The sequence below is a fragment of the Lasioglossum baleicum genome, chromosome 19 (assembly GCF_051020765.1).
Source record: "Lasioglossum baleicum chromosome 19, iyLasBale1, whole genome shotgun sequence".
Lineage (NCBI taxonomy): Eukaryota > Metazoa > Arthropoda > Insecta > Hymenoptera > Halictidae > Lasioglossum > Lasioglossum baleicum.
The window spans coordinates 8,899,349-8,917,841 of record NC_134947.1 but is presented as its reverse complement, the minus strand read 5'-3'; the positions used below and the strand labels follow the sequence as shown (position 1 = coordinate 8,917,841).

Genomic DNA, 18,493 nt, shown 5'->3' with positions numbered 1-18,493 from the left:
AAAGTTTAATATGCCACCAATTACTGTAAAAAAATTCACGGGTGTGCCTCGGGGTACTTTTTTTAAAACTCTAATCAAAGTTGATAAATGTTAAACATAAAAAATTAGGACAAATTGTGAGTATTTAAAAAAAAAATTTGGGAGATCGAAGACCTTATAATACTAAACCCACCCTGTAAAAATCAAATTAAAAAACCAAGTAGCTTGCGAGGGATGCATGTTTAAAAAAATACACGGAATTTGACAGTAAATTTTCAGCCTCAATTTTAATAACAAATTGATTTATTCAGTTAAAATCGAAGGTAGTTTCAGAAACTACGTTTTGTTACGAACATTTTAGGATAGGACAATTTTTCCGTTGGACGACACACTGTGTGTCACCTCGAAATCCCTTTTCGTGGGTTTGGCGAAGGAACTGCTTCGCATCGCTGCGTCTGCAACATTCATTTTAATTAAGATGAGTAAATAAATTAGCTTTCTTTAATAGTTTGTGGTTACTGATGTACTTTGTATAGTTTGATTCGGGGGTGCGGTATGCGTTTAGGCAGGCTCTGAGGCATTTGCGTTCGAGTAAACATATCTTCTCCATTGTGCTGGCACTGATGTTGTACCACAGGGAGTTCCAACTTATTCCCCTCCGAGAGCCGCAAGGTCCCCACCATTTGGACCTCTTCCCACTGTTACGTACAGCCGTAGAGTTAGCGAATGAGATGACAGACATGGCAGTGGCGGCATGGGAGGGGACAGGGACGAAGTTCGACGGTTACTATACATATGTATAACGATGAAGTCTAAGAGTGGGGGAAGAACCTAAGTAAGCTGGGAAGGTGCTGCGTATGACTCGCGAGCTAAAAGTTGGAACTCTCTGTTGTACCATATTGATATGCCGTATGTAATAATCGGTCTTATTAGCAGTTTGTAACAAAGTAACGTGACTTCCGTGTTGAGGTCTTTAGAGTAAAATAATCGTCTGTTCGCCGCAAATGCCATTTGCGCTTTTTGGATTTGGATATAAACATGATCGTTATAATTTAACGTCTATAAATAACGAACATCCTTTTTATGAGGGATTATGTTATTAGTGTCTTTGTTGTACCAGGACATTATTCGTTGTATACTTTATTTACGATAGCAGATTTAAGCATTAATGTAAGAACTTTGTTTATGAATATCTCAACAATTAATTGAGTGTTTGCCCCTACAATGGTATATATTAGTAAAAGGGAGATCGAGATCTATAAGTGCACCAAATTTCAACTAAATCGCCCCACGTTTTTCGTTTTAAATCTTACAAGTATTTTCATAGCTACTCAAAATTCATAATCACAAATTTTCAGGACTATCTGTACGAGGTTGAGAATCTGTATGTGGGGCTAGGAAAATTTATTTTGTATCTTTTAGTCCCCGTTTTAAAAAGTGGTATTTTTATAATTATTTTCTGGTTTTTAGTAGGGCTGTAACTTTCCTTCGAAGGTCGAAGATTTCGAGCTTCGAAATCTTCGACCTTCAAAGGAAAGTTACAGTCCTACTGAATACGTGAGTTTTGTCAAGCGCCAAGCCTGTCTTGCCTTTCTTTTCATTTAGTCCGCGATATCCGATTTCACAGAATTTAATAAAACTCATTAAAATTTTGTTTGTAAAGTATTATTTTTTAAGTACATTCGTGATATGATCCCGAAATTTATTAATAGAATGCACTCTTTTAAATTTAATTTAATTACGAAAAATCAAAACGGAAAGTTCAGTGTCAGTCACCGGTGACTGAAAGTTAATATTTTTATTTATCAAAAATCGTGACATGGTATGGAACTCATAAGTTACAACTTCATACAAATCCGAGTTTCAATCACAGGAAGTGGAGGAGAAACTATTTAACAGTCTTCAATAGGTTTTCGTCCATTCGAAAATAATTTTTATAATCATCAGAATTTGTTACCGACATCTCACGGAGCAAATTTACATGAATTTATTTTGATTGAAGTCAGGATCACAGTCAGGATTGACCGTGTAGGGGCCGCTGATGAGATTATAACAGAGACATGTAGTAAATTTCAGACGGTATTGTGACCGCGTCATATCGAAAACAAACGCCGTGGTAAAATGTCAAAGATAAAGGTTCGACGGAGAATCTCGGTGTAACTGTTCTTTCGCTTGGTAAGGGTTCGCTTTCGCATTATAGTATAATAATACGTAGTAACTTTGTAAAACACCGCACGGAGCTCGAACACACACTGAGCTCCTTCGGTGCGAAGCGAGTCAGTGGAGTGGGGATGAGTCAGAGTGGGAACCGAGTGGGTAGACCGATCGTCGTGCGGGGAGGTGTAACGGTCAAATTTTTAATAGTTTATATCTCCTAAACGCATAGGATTAAAAAAAAATTTTTTTAACTATTGCATTGTCATTCATTCTGAGCTATGTTTAAAATTTCAAATCTCTAGCTCATCGGGAAGTTAGTTTAAAATCAATTGAAAAATTTGTACCGAACAGACAGACAGACAAGAAAGCAAGCTAATAAAAACGTAGTAAAATCGCTTTGCACCGGTTTCCGATCCTCACTCTATCCGAGGGACAATTGATAGGAACATTGATAATGGTTGGAAGATTAGTCAGCTTGGAAGATTGGTATTGCGCGAGATATTCGTTCAGGAACAAGCCTCTCCGTTTCCAGAGAACGATTACGAACTTTGCAAATGATTCTCACCGTCTTAAACAACCATCCTACATTTGCCACGTCGGTCAGGTTTCTGCCCAGGTCCACATTGTCTTCTTCGATAAGGAGCATGACAGAGTGCACAGACTACATCCGCTTTTGTGACGGTTGAGGGGGATTCGATGGACCAGGTTATGAAGAGTGATATTAGAATGATCATGGTGCAAAGAAGTTTCATTGTTGACTATTGGGAACTCGTTTATTTGGGGTTTTCACGGTCTACGAAAGATTCAAGCGAATGTAACTTCAACGTAACAAGACTGTCATCCTACGTCGACGAATCTCTGCTGGATACTACAAAGTCTAACCAGTGTTTCGCAGCTTACCGGTTCTAGCTCTTTGCGATAACCTCCGTCTCTGCTGGACGTTGAGACTAAGCAGTTTTTATCCGAGCGCTGTGATAGCTGCTTGTTTTCTTCCTTCTTCTTTAAATTGTTTATCTTAAAAGTTGTTTTCTGTAATTTCGCTGGGTAATATGATCGTATGCTAGGTCATTCTAAAAATAGTGTAAGCGATATTTCTATCTTATTTTATTCGTAAAGACTCTTTGAAGTCGGGGCTATTTTGTCTTGAAAATTAAACATTTCTTCCGCGACCTAAAATCGTGCTGTTAGAGATGGGATAAGAGGATCTGAGATCGGTCAGTGAGTGGGCGAGGAACACCTGAAACTAGATTAACACACACGATTCAATTAAAACAGTTGTACAGCAACGCAACAACTATCGCTACACGACGAAGGCGGTAAACAAAACGTTGAACATAAGCGGTTACCGTTAAAAGAGCGGTTAAAAAAGGGGTAAACTTACCAGCGGGGAAACGATAACGAAGAGTACCAGCGGGTTGACGAAGCGGATATACCTGCGCGATAACGAAAAGTAGGTATAACAACGTGGTTGGCTGGCAAGAACAGTGATGCCAGAATTGTGGTACCGTGGTACTAAACCATGCCCCCACTATAGCCTACTATTACCCCTACGTTCCTTTTTAGTTGACTAATTTTTTGAAATTTTTCTGTCTTTCTGAAAATTGTATTTTATAGCAGAAGGTTCAAAGAAACCAACAACAGTTTATATTAAACAGTCAACAATAACAAAGATTAATCAGTGTAATTCGCGAAATATTGAGCTGTCGACGACGTGGAGACAGACGAGCCAGGTAGGATTTTTATGGGATTAATTTGTACAGAGAGAGGGTGTCACCTGTACCTAATCCTTAAAAAAAATGTTGGCTTGTTCACCTTGTTTTTCACGTTCAAGGTCAATTTTGCGGGGGGTTTCTTACGTCATTTTCGACTAAATCGGGGGTGTAGAATCGCGCTATGGTGTCCACGACATATAATTTTGTGACACCCTGTACAGAGTCCCTATGAAGGGTTTCCATTTCTGCCTCAAATAGTATGTATATCTTTAATTGCTTTCTCTGCCAATTTCGTTTGCATTGGCTCAAGGGTTTTTAATTTGTTCGTCCACACCTTCGCTATATTCAAATATTCATCATCTTGTGATGAATTGTTCGTATTAGATTGAGATAAATAATCACAAGCCATTTGAAGGAGTTCATTTTGTTTGGCTATGGAGTTTTGAACTTTTTTTTTCTTTGCCGGCGGTGGATACGATGTAATCGTAGAGTACGAAGTTCCTGGTGATACAAATTCCTGAGATTCCTGTACCACAAACATCAATTCATTAGTAAGAAAACAATTCCAAAAAACAAAAAATTCCTCAGACGGGAACGCTCCACTTCCGCGTTACCCGAGTAATCGCGAGGCGTCCGGAGATTTCCGAATCCAGTCGGACAGCGGGACCACACTTTGGTGGTTGTCCGACGCCAGTTAGACGCGGAAAGGAAATTAGAAATAGGAAATTAGGCTTAGGAAATTCGATATAATAAAGCGACGTGACAGTATTCATTATTTTATTAATAGATACATTTATGTGTTTCAGATGCCTACCACCCCTGGGGATTGGAAATCAGTAAGCCAAGAGTTCAAAGCTATATTCAAAATTGAAAACTGCGTTGGAGCAATTGATGGAAAGCATGTGCCTATAATAAAAAACCTACAAATTCCGGTTCAAGATACTACAATTACAACATTTTTTTCAGTATAGTCCTATTAGCGGTAGTCAGCGCTAGAAAAAAGTTCATAATGGTAGACGTAGGCACTAATGGCCGAATATCAGACGCAGGAGTGATGTTTCACTCAAAGTTTGGTGAACTACTTCAAACAGGGGAATTAAATCTTCCAACTCCTTCACCTATGCCAAACAGTTCCGAAAATTTTCCATTTGTCTTCGTAGCGGATGAAGCTTTTTCGTTGCATACAAATCTGATGAAACCGTATTCCAAAAAAGATTTGAATAATGAAAAACAAGTGGTTTTCAACAAGAAATTATCATCAGCTCGTTCAGTTGTGAAAAATGCCTTCGGCATATTGGCAGCACGGTTTAGAGTTCTGTTAAGTACTGTGTACCTTGAGCAGGGTTGCCATATGCGAGTCTCGCCAGGCCTCTTACCCTTCCGCCCTTCGCCCAGCTTGTCTGCTGAGCCCGCCCCACTCTTCCCACTAACACTGATGCGTACTGCTAACTTACCTTGCTCCACGTGGTACGCGTCAGTGTTATAATTCTAGCGTGCTGCCATCTACATAACTTTGTTATAGAGGAGAATGAGACTAATTATTTGCCACACATTGAGGGAACAATGGATAGATGTCCTTGGTGCAATTGCAAAGAACAGAACATAAAAACATTACCTCGCAAGCCAAAGCTGTTGCAAACACTTATGCTGAGTACTACTATATGTAGAGTACTACTACAGAGCCACGAAGAATCCGAAATATGACTTTATATAAATATCATATGATGTTGTGTCCTAAAAAAATATTTAAAAAATCAATAAAACTTAATAAAAACGCATTACTTACCTGTGGATTGTCATTTTCGTTGATCAAAAGTAGTAAAAATTTTAAGACCCATGAAGTAGGCCTGTATACTTCGTTCGTTCCAGATCCAGAACTCGTCGAACTTTTAATTTTATTAAACTCTAAAGTTAGAACGTAATGTATTCAACTTTTTAGTGACGTCCTTCACTACAGCTATGGGCTTAATTTCTTTGTAAATAACGAGCAGTTTCTCTAATGCTGTTTGTATTTATATTTATTCATATGACTGACCGTGTAGGGTCCGCTTAAGAGCGGCTGGCAGGTTGATAGGATTGGTTGGGTTATTGTGATATTGTGAGAATAGATAAGAACATGTGTGGAGTCAACAAGAAATCCTCAATGCATTCAGGTGAAATACGAATAGTGGGACCCTGTCTGCACCTATTCTTGACTTTAGAGGAGGAAACGGGTGCAAGCCCTCGAGCGGTGGGGTTTTTTAGTAGGTATTGCGCAAGCGAGACCCCCCCCCCCCGGCGACTGTCATCTTTAGGGGGGGAGCCACTGTGTAAACGCATTTTCCCCACCGCTCCTAAAAAAACAAAAAGAAATAAATACAAAAAAGATATACTGATATTACATATATACAAATATAATTTATTTGGCATTGTACGTAGTGACAAGATTAAAAGAATGGTGTGATTAAAATGGAAAAAAATCTATGATCAAATTACATGATTAATTTAGTAACCTATTACATAATGCCAAAAGAAATATAGTTATGTACTTTCTGCAGGCTTCTATCGGTGCCCTCAGTTGGTCGTTCTCTCTTCTGACAGTATTTACTTCTACCATCTTTGCGTCAGCCTCCATTTTAAGATTATGAACTATTTTCATCCTTTCCATATCCTTTTCTTTTAATTTCATTTTCAAATTCTTAGTTGTATATTCTAAGGTGCCGCATTTTTTTGAAAGTAGTTTAGCATCTCTATCTTTCGAATTTAGTTCTGCACGTAGTCTGTCAATTCTATTTTGTAAAGTACTTGCATCTTCCATGTCATCGTCGGCAAAATTGAAATATACCCTCTGGATTCGATTTAATGAGGTCTGTCCTCTGCATTGTGGGCACGTTTGAGAACTGCATAGAAAATGGAAAACAATTTACACATTTAATAATATTCCTTTATGTATGTATGTATAAATGTGTATACAGTGGTTCATGAAGGTATCTGAATGTTTATACATATGTACAATTTTGTCACGGACAAACACAAACAAAACACAAAATTTTTCACGTGAGATGTCACTGGTGAGACCTGCCGTGACTCCCACTAATATTCGGACACTTTTAAAAACACCATAACTTTTTTAATATTGGAATGTACGACTTGAAATTTTTGGAGAAGCTAGAAGAATTGGTTGGCTACACAACGTGTGAGAAAAATTTAAAAAAAACTGCAAGTTGTCGGAATTGCAGGGAAAATACTAAAAGCTGTATTTTTCAACTTTTTTATGTGGGCTTATATGGAAAATTTAGAAAACACGTTTCGTAGATCTCTATGAATTAAACATGTATTGAAAATTTCATCGAAATTGGTCGACGTTGTAAAACAAACGTTTAAAGATGGTAAAAATTGCAGTACTTTGTAATGCAAAGTACAAGTTGATTTTGTTTATTGTTCAATGCTAATGTAGCTAAACTGTTACTTTAGGCTTCTTAAAGTCTTGTTTCAGTACAGGTATAAATAAAATGTAATACATGGAAATGTTTAAATATCTCTGTTATTTGTGATTGTACGAAAAAATGTCAGAGGAGAAATTTGCATTGTTCAATAAGGTAAATATAATGGCAAAATAAAAAAATTTTTTGGAAATCATATTTTTGAAATTTCAAGGTCACTGTTATTTTTATTTAAAGGAAGTCATATAATTTTTCCATATTCCTATTCAGAAAAAAAAGACAAATCCAACGATGTGCCATGTTCCATAGTTGAGGTGAATTTCAAAATTTTCAATCGCATTGGGGCACGTGATCCTTTCTTTCGCTCGATCTCAAACTTTGCACAAATCTTTTTCTCACCTAAAGGAACAATTCTGGGGGGTGTGGTGCATTTAATTCGTTGGTCAAAAAATAAGGTCCACCCTACTGAAGAGTTAGCTAGTCAAACAAGGCAAAAAATGTGAGGCAAAAATTTCTTTTTCACAATTATCTCGAAAACTATGTGAGATAGCGAGAAACTGAATCGAATCAATTTTGTGGCACATTTTGTCAGCTTTAATTTTGTATAGAATGGTCTTATCGCTAGGACACATAGTTTCCGAGATATAAGCGGAAAACCGAAAAAGGGGACCTTCTGTGTGCCCCCCTGCACCCCGCTCGCCTCCTAGGAATGGGGACTTTTAGTATGTTTACCTCCTAACTAGTCCAAACAAAGACCCAAAGTTAAAAATTGTGTTCCTTCCATTTCCCCCTATAACTTTTCGTTGACTGGACTACTCGATAACGTAAAAATATGCATTTTGGGCACCGGGCAGACATAAATTTGACTTTTAGGAATCACAATTGACCGCTTCTGAACTCCTCATTGCAATGTTGAAGCGTCATTTTGTGTTCTTGTAAACCTTGTAATTTCATATACATACGTATGTAAGCTTTGTGTATAGGCCGGTGAATTATATTATATATATGCTCGAGAGAGGGCGGGACTTGAGAGGTTAGTGTGGAAATTAAGTATTTGCATGCATCGGTTGATACATGCAATACTGTGTTCAATGGTCGGATAAAGATCAACACGTGGAATGAATTTGGTACACTCGCGAATCACCGAATGAATGTATAGACGTAGAACATTTATTAACGTTGATACAATAAACGAGATGTACATAAATACATGTTAGACAGTAACATATAGTCGGAGATTAACTTGAGATAAACTGAGAGCCACCCAAATGGTGGATCAGACGAGCTAAATCAAACACGTCTAACTGTTCGAGCGCACGAAGAAGAAGATCGATCGACACGATCAGCGTGTCGTTCGGAGTAACGCATACGGTCGTGCGCAGGCGCGGCAGCTCCCCACTACGCACAGATGCGGAGTGGTACGCGCGACCGCCGCGACCCCACATTAGGAAAAAGTAAACAGATATTCAGATAGACAGAGTGATAGTTCAACTCATGATTAATTACCTTGTTAATTCGTCAGTAAACGAATGAATGAAATCTTTAAGTTCAAAAATCTACGAGTACAAGTTTCTATAAGAAAATCTTGTGTTTAGAGAATACAGGGAAGCACAAACATTTAATTGTTGATTCTCTATATTTTTAGGTTAGTGTAACACGTGGGAAGTATGCAATAATTATTTATTATGTGATTAATAATAAAGCTCTATATTTTTAGACGAATCAACCTTGTGTTTTTGCTCAAGAAAGGAGTCCTTAACATATTATACGTATGTATATGCGGATCTAAATAGCGATGTGTACGTGTGCCAGCACACTCTTGCACGGGCGCCTACATCCTTTAAACTCCAGTAGCTAGCAATTCACCCATACCGATAAACCTTTACCGCTCGAGGTTTATCAATAATTCTATATAAAGTTACGAGAGCTGATCTTCCTAAAAACCTCACCCTTTCCGAAATCCTGTGACATCCGGTCGTGAAATAGACACCGGCTAGTTGACGATTTCCTATCTAGTGGCGACCCGATGGTGAAACAGACATCGGCTCTAGTCCACGACTACCACTTTCTCCTAACCTACTGGCGACCCGGTGATGAAACAGGCACGTATCGTATAAAATATCATTTTATAAATAGGTTGTCTAAACTTTTAAAACGGGTATCCGGAAGGAGAACAATGTCTGGCAGAAATTACGAATTTAATCCTCAACGTAGAGGAAGTAGCCGTGGCTGAGGGCGCGGCTCTAATTATGATCGTAACTCTCGAGAGCCTCGTTATTATGGTAATTCGAGGTATGAAGGACTTGCTCCGCCCATTGAAGATGAAACCTAAAACTGTTCGTCCTCGTGCTCAGACGAGCGTTCGTTCCCCGAGGGTCGAAGGGGAGAAGGTGTCCGGTCCTCCAAAACTGACACACGTGGCTGCAACTAGCACTACTCCTAAGAATGATCCGCTACATCTAGATGCTCTAATCCCATTAACTGAAGCTGCGGGTCGTCCTACTGGAAAGCAGCAAGTTTACTACCCTAGTTTTACTGCTTTACCAACCATCTCCACGCAATTGTATCAAACTGTGGACTATGGTTTCAGTCTATGGGTTCCTGAATCAGTGTTCCATTATTACTGTGCGGTTGCCGCCTTCGCACGATTACTTAAACTTAAAAAACGAACAGGCGCAATACTTGAGTATAGCGAGAGAGTGTTCATGGACGCGATTTATAATGCTGATTTACATATACCAGCCGCGTTAAATGATTATTTAACCGGTTTTGGTAATTTCAAATTATATGGAATAGAAGTCAAGGTTAAGTTTAAAAGTTTAAAATATTTAACATCTAATGATGATGGCTCTGTCGGTTGGTTTGGTCGTGTTGATCACACAACCCACTGGATGTACATGTCATATCCATGCCTTGCAGTCTATCTCGCCAGAATACAGATGGACTTAGTCTACACTCGTGAAAGGAACTTGCCACGCGAATGGCAGTTACCAGACGATATTCGTCCAGCAGGTCATGCTGGATTACCTACACCGAACTTACTGGGCTACGACCTTGCAAAGAGCTTAACACCGATGCAAGTACAGTGGTTGACTGAGGTTGGCTGGAATGAAGCCGGCGATTTCACACCAGATATGGACTTAATGATGTCAACTATTAGAGCTGTTCAAACAGAATTGCTAGCTACTACATTAAAATTGTCACCGTTGACTTCAGACGAAACTGTTCAATTCGTTAAGACTCGCACTTCGCCTAGAGCGATTTCAATCCTCCCAGAGGTGAAAGCTTCTATGTTAGCCATTTACGGTTGCAAGGTTACGGGTACTGAGGTAGTCGCCCCTAAATCATTACCATTACTTCAGAAGCATGTCATTGATGATGATCACAATAATTGGTCGATTTATGATTGGAACGAATTTGGTAATGTTCCAGATAGTTGGCGAGCTACTGCAAATACACTTTGGGTGCGTTCCGTTTCACGCTTCAAGCGCATACACTGTATAGTGTATGCATAGAGACTCTTATACTACACTATACAGTGTATGCGCTTGAAGCGTGAAACGGAACGCACCCTTTATGATGCGTGCGGTTCACTTGCTAAATTAGAGTTATACGATTCCCTTTATATGATAACATTACATGTTAAAGAATAATGTTTTCTAGTTTGCGTTTGTTTTCTTTAGTTTAAGGTTTGTTTCAGTTTAAGTAATGCTAGTCTGAAGGTATTGCCAGGAAGAGTACCCCGCACTGGCGCTAGCGAATGCTAAAGAACACTTCCTTGCCCCGCAAAGGGATGTTACGAATCAATTGTCTAATTTGGTTTAAGATTGCATGTGTTGCGAATCAATAACTCAATTTAGTTACTACTAGAATGTCCTCTCTTCGTGCGAAATAACAATCTGAAATGTAAGAAGCAATGTACTGTTGTGAGCTGACGAGAAGATCCCCGGGGGGGCACAGAGGCAAGAGGGGTCTCCCGCTAGCGCCGCCTACCCCCACCTCTGACGGTCCCGTACTGTTGTGAGCTGACGAGAAGATTCCCGGGGAGGCACAGAGGCAAGAGGGGTCTCCCGCTAGCGCCGCCTACCCCCACCTCTGACGGTCCGTACTCGCCGCCTACCCCCACCTCTGACGGTCCCGTACTCGCCGCGTGACCACGCCCTTTCAGCTGCTACGTCACACGACGCATAGTAGTAGGATTCCCGTATTTACAGAGGGCTACGATGTTTCACGACTTACAGCCAATATTCAATGCCGTGAATACGAGGATCCTATTGCAGTCATGAAAAGTGACAATTTACACAAGGAGAATGCAAAGCCTTCGCGTCACAGATTTAGTTGAGACTTTACAGAGTTACAGATCTCGTTCCCCTGATTACGAACATACCCCATTATAGGGGCAACTATTCAGTAATTTTCAAGATATTTGCAAATTAAAGTTTTGTGGACGCAACATGTCAGTTTACATAGTTCACTCTTTTACTAATTGTAAGTAATGGTGTGGCGTAGCGGCAGCGAGCTGAACTGCTATGCCGTGGACTCGGGTTCGAGTCCCGTCGTGGTAACTTTTTTATACTTTTTTTTTAGCTTTTTACATTAGAGACAGAGAGCGAGAGAGCGGGAGAGATAGAGCGAGAGAGAGAGAGAGAGCTTATAATATATATACGATTATTAATATGTGCTGTAGAATGTTAATGTCAATACTGATTTGAACATTTTATAATAAGAATAGGAAAATAAGAAAGTTTTACGTCATGACAATTTTTAAGCAGTATTCTGAATTTTGTGCCTACGCCGTTGAGTACCCTCACTGAGTACCCTAGGGTACGTCTGATTCCCTCTCTTCGTCACGCGACTCGAGTAGTGGGGGTGACTGCGTCGGCCAATAGAACGCTCTAGTCGAAACTGCGTGTGAGCCTAGGCGCCCCCCCTCCAAGCCAACCAATCGGGTGCGCATTCTTGCCTACGTCACCGCATTCCTGCCAGGGATCTTCTCGTCAGCTCACAACAGTATGTGTATGTGTATATGTCGAACAAATATTGTAGTAAATACTTGATGCAGCACATCCTGATTGCAACTGTCTTAGTCTTAAGAAAATGCATTTCAAGAGATCGAAAATCGCAGCCATCATAAAAAATGTCCTTACCAAAACAATTGCTGAAAGGACAACAAGAGTATTATAGCAAAAATTCTTTACTATTCTTATAGATGAAAGCACAGACATAGCTGGCGTAAAAGCTTTATGCATTTTGGTGCGGTTTATATGTGCATGAAGCTAATATACATACGTACTTATTAGCTTATGTCAAAGTAAAGGATTCAACAGCAGGTTTATACAAATATTTAGAATATTCGCTGCAAAAATATCAAGTGTCTACTAAAAACATTATTGGAATTTCGATTGATTATGCGAGTGTCATATTGGGGAAAAAGAAATCAAACGTAGCAGTTTTTCCATGTATTTGCCATAACATGGACCTCCTTGCCTCCGACGCATGCAAGTGTCTTCCACGAAATTTGGAAAAATTACTGTACAAACTGTATACATATCTTTCAAGAAGTCCAAAGAGACAGGGAGAATTAGAAAAAATACAGACAGAGATGCATCTGGCGAAACATAAGATGATTCAGCCATCCAAAACCAGGTGGTTGGAACTATCCGAATGCGTACATAGAGTATTAGAACAGTGGAATGCACTTAATACATTTTTTGATAGCAATAGCAATAGCAATCGCAATCACCGGTGAAAACATACTTGGAAACACTTAAATGGGAAATCCTACCCCACCCGCCATATTCACCAGACATTGCCCCTTTCGAATACCATTTGTTCCGATCAATGAAGCAGGGCATGGCTAAGCAGCACTTCCATTCTTACGAAGATGCCAAAAAATAGGTCGACTCTTGGATAGCCTCAAAAGACGTGTCGTTTTTCTTACGTGGAAAAAGTAGTGGCTAGCGATGGACAATACTTTCAATGACATGTTTTTTACTAATTTCTAAAAAATAAAGAATTAAGTTAATGAAAAAAAAACAGCGTGAACTTATTCAACCTCCTAATGAACAGAAATAATTACTTTAAACTAAAAATTCAGATATTTTGACTTCTGAGCTCACTGAATGCACGTCTCAAACTAATTTGTCGATCATGAAAGAACTAATGAAAAAAGCACGTGAAAAATAAGTTCGAACTTTGTTTACAATATCGAGACTTATCGCAGTAATTTAGTACCGACGCATTCGACGATGCAGAACGTAAGCTAACGATTTACCTTTAACCAACTCAGAATAATATCATATAGCACCTTTTTGGATTTGTCTCACGATCAGTCAGAGTTGGGCAGTACATATTTAAATACTTCTGTACCACTTGAAATGTAGACGGGCTTGAATTGGGCAAATAGAGCCTCGGCTCCACCACGCCATCTCTGTATTACGATATGGAGTAACGAATAAACCATTAACCAATCATTAAAATTATTTAAATACAGATTGGAATAAAAGATATATAACTTTTATGCGTTATTTGAAGGTTCGAATGAAAAAGTATCTTTCATTCGACTTTTATTTAAATAATTTTGTAAGCGGATGTATTCGAAGCTTTGAATACAATTTGCAACTATTATTCATCGAATACATTCTCGGCGAATACAATATTATTTAAATAAAAGTCGAATAAAAGATACTTTTGCATTCAAACCTTCGAATAACGAATACAAATTTTGTATCTTTTATTCGTTATTCGAAATTTGTATTTAAATACAATTTAAGTGCCTGCTATTATTTTCTGAAGAAAACAAATATAAGATTCCATTTAAGAAAAGTAGATTGGTCTCCAGATCTTCTCCACTATTCCACCCACAAGAAAAGAATTATTATAATATTACATAATGATGCCCGTCATACCAAACAACTTTTGTACAAACACCTTTTTGATAACAACAACGCCTTCCGAGATATCCTGCTGTTCTCACTTAAGCAGGACACCCTGTATGTATTTTATGCTGTTATTTTTAAAAAATATAATGAACAAATCTTACGATAAGCATAAAACATTAAAAGTATTAGGTATTGCAAAAATTTGTACCCTGTTTGAAAATAAAATTCGAGCGATTATATTTAAAAATAAGTCTTTATCAATTATATAGTCACCACTATTTTCTACAATTGTCTCCGAATATGTTACAACTTGATTTCCTTTTTCGTAGAAATTACATGTTTATTTTCAAAGAAGGTCACAAGGTAAATTGGGTACGAACTTTTGCAATCATCCAATACATATTACTTTTCACTGGGATTCCATGAGCATCCCATGCAGATACTTTCGTTTTAGAAGTTCACGTGACTACTGCCGAGTTAATAGTTTGTTCTACGTTCTTCACAATATTCATGTAATATCGATCTTTTCCATCTGTTCTGTGGTTTTCTTCATTACATACTGGTGTTATACCATTATTCCTTGTATCATTACTAATTAATGAATTTTGTATTTTTCAATATAAATTTTTCATTCATCTTCTGGTATATCATATTTTAAATTTACTTTGTAACAATAATTCTCTTGGAAAATTCTGTCTTTTCTATCTTTCGTTTTGTTCGCAAATATGTAGTTTTCTCTAAAGAACTTTTGCATCGTAACCACTTTCAATAAATGTTTTATGTATTACTTACGGATACACTTTCTTCCGAGTCTTTGCGAAGAATGCCTCAACTAATTTTTATATATTCTATGTAGGATCTATCATTATTTATATCTATCGTTATTATAAATGATAAAATCTTCTAATGATATCTCCCACTGTACTCTCACTTAAGGGAGTTCTCATTTCTCGATAATGCAAAAGTCCTATTTTTACGTTTACAAGGCGTAATTTGCATTATTCGGAATCATAAAGCTGCGCATGTAGCTATTTTCATAAAGCTGTGACAGCTACATGCTGCTGAATAGTGCAAGTTGACTACTGGAAAACCCCATCTTTTTGCATTATCGAGAAATGAGAAACGAGTCTACCCCCTTAAACCATTGCACTCAGAGCTATTTTACTTAAGAATGTTTATATAAGGTTGAATGGTTTCGAGAGATGCATACTTTGATGTTGTGAGTTCTTTCGTAGGTGGACACGTAGAAAAGATATGAGGGTCGTCAGTATTTTCTTTAGTGGGATTGTATATTTTTTCCAGCACCAATCGATGAAGTTTCATATAGTATTCTCTACAAAAAAAGTATTAACCTATTAATATCGAAAAACAATTAGTGAAGGAAATATTTTATTTTCAGTGTTGTTACGAAATCACAACTCTCTTGATGATGTTACTAATTCAAATACCTTATGGTCATTTTTACATGATTTTTCATTGCATATTCGACAAACAATGTGGCTCCAACAGGATGGTTGTCCTGCACATTATGAGAGAATAACAAGAAATGCATTAAATCAAATATTTCCGAATCATTGGATAGAACAAGGTGGTCCCATTCATTCTCCAGCAAGATCACCTGACTTACCACTCCTCAACTTTTTCTTATGGGGTCACTCGAGAAATAAAGTATAAACTGAGGCTCTGATTACAGTTGTTGATATGAAAGATTGTATCATCACTGAATGCAATAATGTACCGCCAGTTTTATTACATAACGTAAAACAATCATTACTTTCTCGATTCAAAAAATGTAGTGATTTAAACGGTCGCCCCACAGTAAACCTTTTCTGTGAATGAAATCATTACAACATTATTAAGAGAGTTGTGATTTTGTAACAATACTGAAATTAAAATATCTCCTTAATTAATGGTTTTTCGATATTAATAGGTTAATACTTTTTTTGTAGAGAATACGAAGCTTAATCGACACATCTTGGTGCAGGAAAAAACATACTGTTACGACGGCATGAGATGAAGTTGCCTCCCCCTGTGATATTCTGAAGATATCGCAGAGATCAAGAGAAGTTGTCTGTCGGATCGATATTGCGGTATCCGGACAACGAGGTTGTTGTTGACAAGAAGAAAGAAGACAGATCCTCTCGAGTCGTTGAAGCAAGAGCACGCGCCTTACATTGCACTGTTTCGTTATTATCCGTTGTACGCAGAATAAAGTGCAGACGCTACCGTTGGTAACTCTTGATCCTTCTGGAGATATGTGTCGAAACAGAGGGCCTATTTAAGAACAAAGAGCTCACTCAAAATTCATACTAGGGCTCTTGCAAGCGATGCAGCGAGTTATATAATTTCTAAGAATTCAGTTCTAATCGGAAGTAGCCGTGGCCCCCACCATCGCTCAGGCCCAATTTAGGGTACTACGAGGTTAGTCCCAGAACGTAGTCTCCTTTTTTAGCTCGATACACTTTTCCCAGCGATGTTCAATAGCTTCGATACCCTGTTTATAGTGAGATCCGTCGAGCTCCTCAAAATAGCCATCAACCGCAGTCTCCACCTCTTCATTGTTGGCAAATCTTTTACCACTGAGCCATTTTTTCAAGTTTGGAAAGAGAAAATAGTCTGAGAGGGCTAAATCTGGCGAATAGGGTGCGTGAGGAAGCAATTCGAACTTTAACTCATCGATTTTGGCCACCGCGATACCGGATGTGTGAACTGGTGCATTGTCTTGATAGAACAACACTTTCTTTCTCGCTAAATGCTATTGGTGGCTGTCAAACAAATACTAAACAACGTAGCGTCTTCAGACTTCAAACTTAAGCTTTGTAAAGATTGTACTTTTGGCTATAGTAACTTTTCAAATAACAACCGCCAGCTATATGTCAAGGTCGGGTACTTCTGGGACTATCCTTGTATATAAGGGCATGGATGCCTCCTATTAGTTGGGCTGATTCAAGTGAACACGCGCAGTACGTATCATTCAACATTATATAAACATTCTTCGCTATAAATAATAATAATGACAAAAATCAAGGTGGTAATATCTGGTGAATCACCCTGTTTACTAAATTTTCTTTGTATGAATATGAAATGATAAAATAATTAACACGTTTGCTGCTGAGCGACATTTTCAAAAATGGTTCCACCACGCCAACAAATTTTAATTAATTGTAAAATAAAAATACAAAACATGTATTTATGGGAAAGATATTGAATTTAGATAATTTTGAATTGCTTTATTAAATATACGAGTTATATCGTAGTCAGTTTTTGCGATAAAATGTTTTACGACAGCCTAAACACAAACTTCGACCTACGAGATAACTCGTTGTTGGCAGTGAACGTGTTAAATGTCTACTAATCAGTTAGATACCAACGTATTCAATAATGCAAACAATATTTTGAATAGTGGTACAGCAATTATTAGTGGTGTCGCTCTCTCTTAGAGTTACCACTCGAGTGTGCTAAGAGTTAAGTATATCCAACGTAAGATTTCTCTTTGATATTATAGAAAAACACAAGTCTTTATATTAAAGTAACTTCCAAGTCGAACACTACTTCGTATAAAATGTAGAGCTTATCAAATATTTTAAATTATGTACATAAAATGTACATTATTGTTAGCTAGACACAATACCTTCATATTATACCCGACTACAGATGTTTTTGGTCGTTATGAGCAAAATTATAATAGAGCAAAGTAATTATGTTGTTCTGACAGAATGTTAAAGTTACTTATTGTAAAATGTACACCATTAGTAAGTACTTTCAAATACTTTTGTGAATCACTGTATACAAATTACTGTATGTATTTCATTATACAGAAAATCATGAAAAATATACAATTTCTATTTTTTAAATGATAACAAAATCTCTTACCTCTGTAACCATCGATCTAAGCACGCATAATGAAATATATGTCCGCAAGGCGTATGATATATATTAGAAGATGATGTTAACAAATCAGTACATATTACACAAACAATATTCATTTTATAGAAAACTAAGTCGAAACAATTATTGATAATAAAACTGAAATTATTGAACTGTTTCAATTTAACAGTAAGCTGTAACTCTCTGGCTGTAGTTGGTAAACTGGTAAACGCAGGTAAACGTACTTTGACGTACCTATTTACATAAAGGCAGAGAGGAAAATAAAGGACTGTGCATATAAGGCAAGAGTATCAACAACTTGTCGGCCATCTTGTATGGTAAAACTGTGGTGCGCTCTATAGGCGAACCACACCGGAACCACTCCGTGCCGATATCGAAAATTCCAAAAAGGAATATGAAAAATTTGAAGAAATGGATAATATTTTACAATTTCTATGCATTCAGAAAATCAGAA

At 37.8% G+C, this 18,493-nt stretch overlaps 2 protein-coding genes across 11 annotated transcripts; one reads left to right on the top strand and one right to left on the bottom strand.

The window, feature by feature from the left end:
- Positions 1-264: 264 nt before the first annotated feature.
- On the bottom strand, positions 265-18,382 carry LOC143218240 (uncharacterized). 9 transcript variants are annotated; one of them, XM_076443324.1, is made up of 8 exons: positions 18,025-18,374; positions 16,148-16,425; positions 15,600-15,980; positions 15,362-15,484; positions 6,377-6,727; positions 2,702-6,181; positions 507-677; positions 265-434 (listed from the first exon to the last, which is right to left on the bottom strand). In XM_076443324.1, the coding sequence occupies exons 3-6, from the start codon at positions 15,701-15,703 to the stop codon at positions 6,139-6,141; spliced, it is 621 nt and encodes a 206-aa protein (XP_076299439.1). In that variant the 5' UTR covers positions 15,704-15,980; positions 16,148-16,425; positions 18,025-18,374; the 3' UTR covers positions 265-434; positions 507-677; positions 2,702-6,138. The 9 variants fall into 9 exon arrangements, with proteins under 9 accessions (XP_076299439.1, XP_076299437.1, XP_076299436.1 ...); XM_076443322.1 differs by lacking the exon at positions 507-677 and having other exon boundaries at positions 2,702-3,379; positions 3,518-6,181; XM_076443321.1 differs by lacking the exon at positions 507-677.
- Positions 8,286-13,749, top strand: LOC143218238 (uncharacterized). 2 transcript variants are annotated; one of them, XM_076443314.1, is made up of 3 exons: positions 8,286-8,915; positions 8,988-9,039; positions 9,407-13,749. In XM_076443314.1, exon 3 carries the CDS (start codon positions 9,520-9,522, stop codon positions 10,783-10,785), a length of 1,266 nt encoding a protein of 421 aa, XP_076299429.1. In that variant the 5' UTR covers positions 8,286-8,915; positions 8,988-9,039; positions 9,407-9,519; the 3' UTR covers positions 10,786-13,749. The 2 variants fall into 2 exon arrangements, with proteins under 2 accessions (XP_076299429.1, XP_076299427.1); XM_076443312.1 differs by having other exon boundaries at positions 8,988-13,749.
- Positions 18,383-18,493: the final 111 nt, after the last annotated feature.

Coding starts and splice junctions, on each gene's coding strand:
- LOC143218238 (XM_076443314.1), top strand. CDS start 9,520: ATGATCGTAACTCTCGAGAGCCTCGTTATTATGGTAATTCGAGGTATG.
- LOC143218240 (XM_076443319.1), bottom strand. CDS start 15,703: ATGCATTTCTTGTTATTCTCTCATAATGTGCAGGACAACCATCCTGTT. Junction 15,485..15,599: donor CATGTAAAAATGACCATAAG/GTATTTGAATTA, acceptor CTTTTTTTGTAG/AGAATACTATATGAAACTTC. Junction 6,728..15,361: donor AAAGAACTCACAACATCAAA/GTATGCATCTCT, acceptor TTTTCTATGCAG/TTCTCAAACGTGCCCACAAT.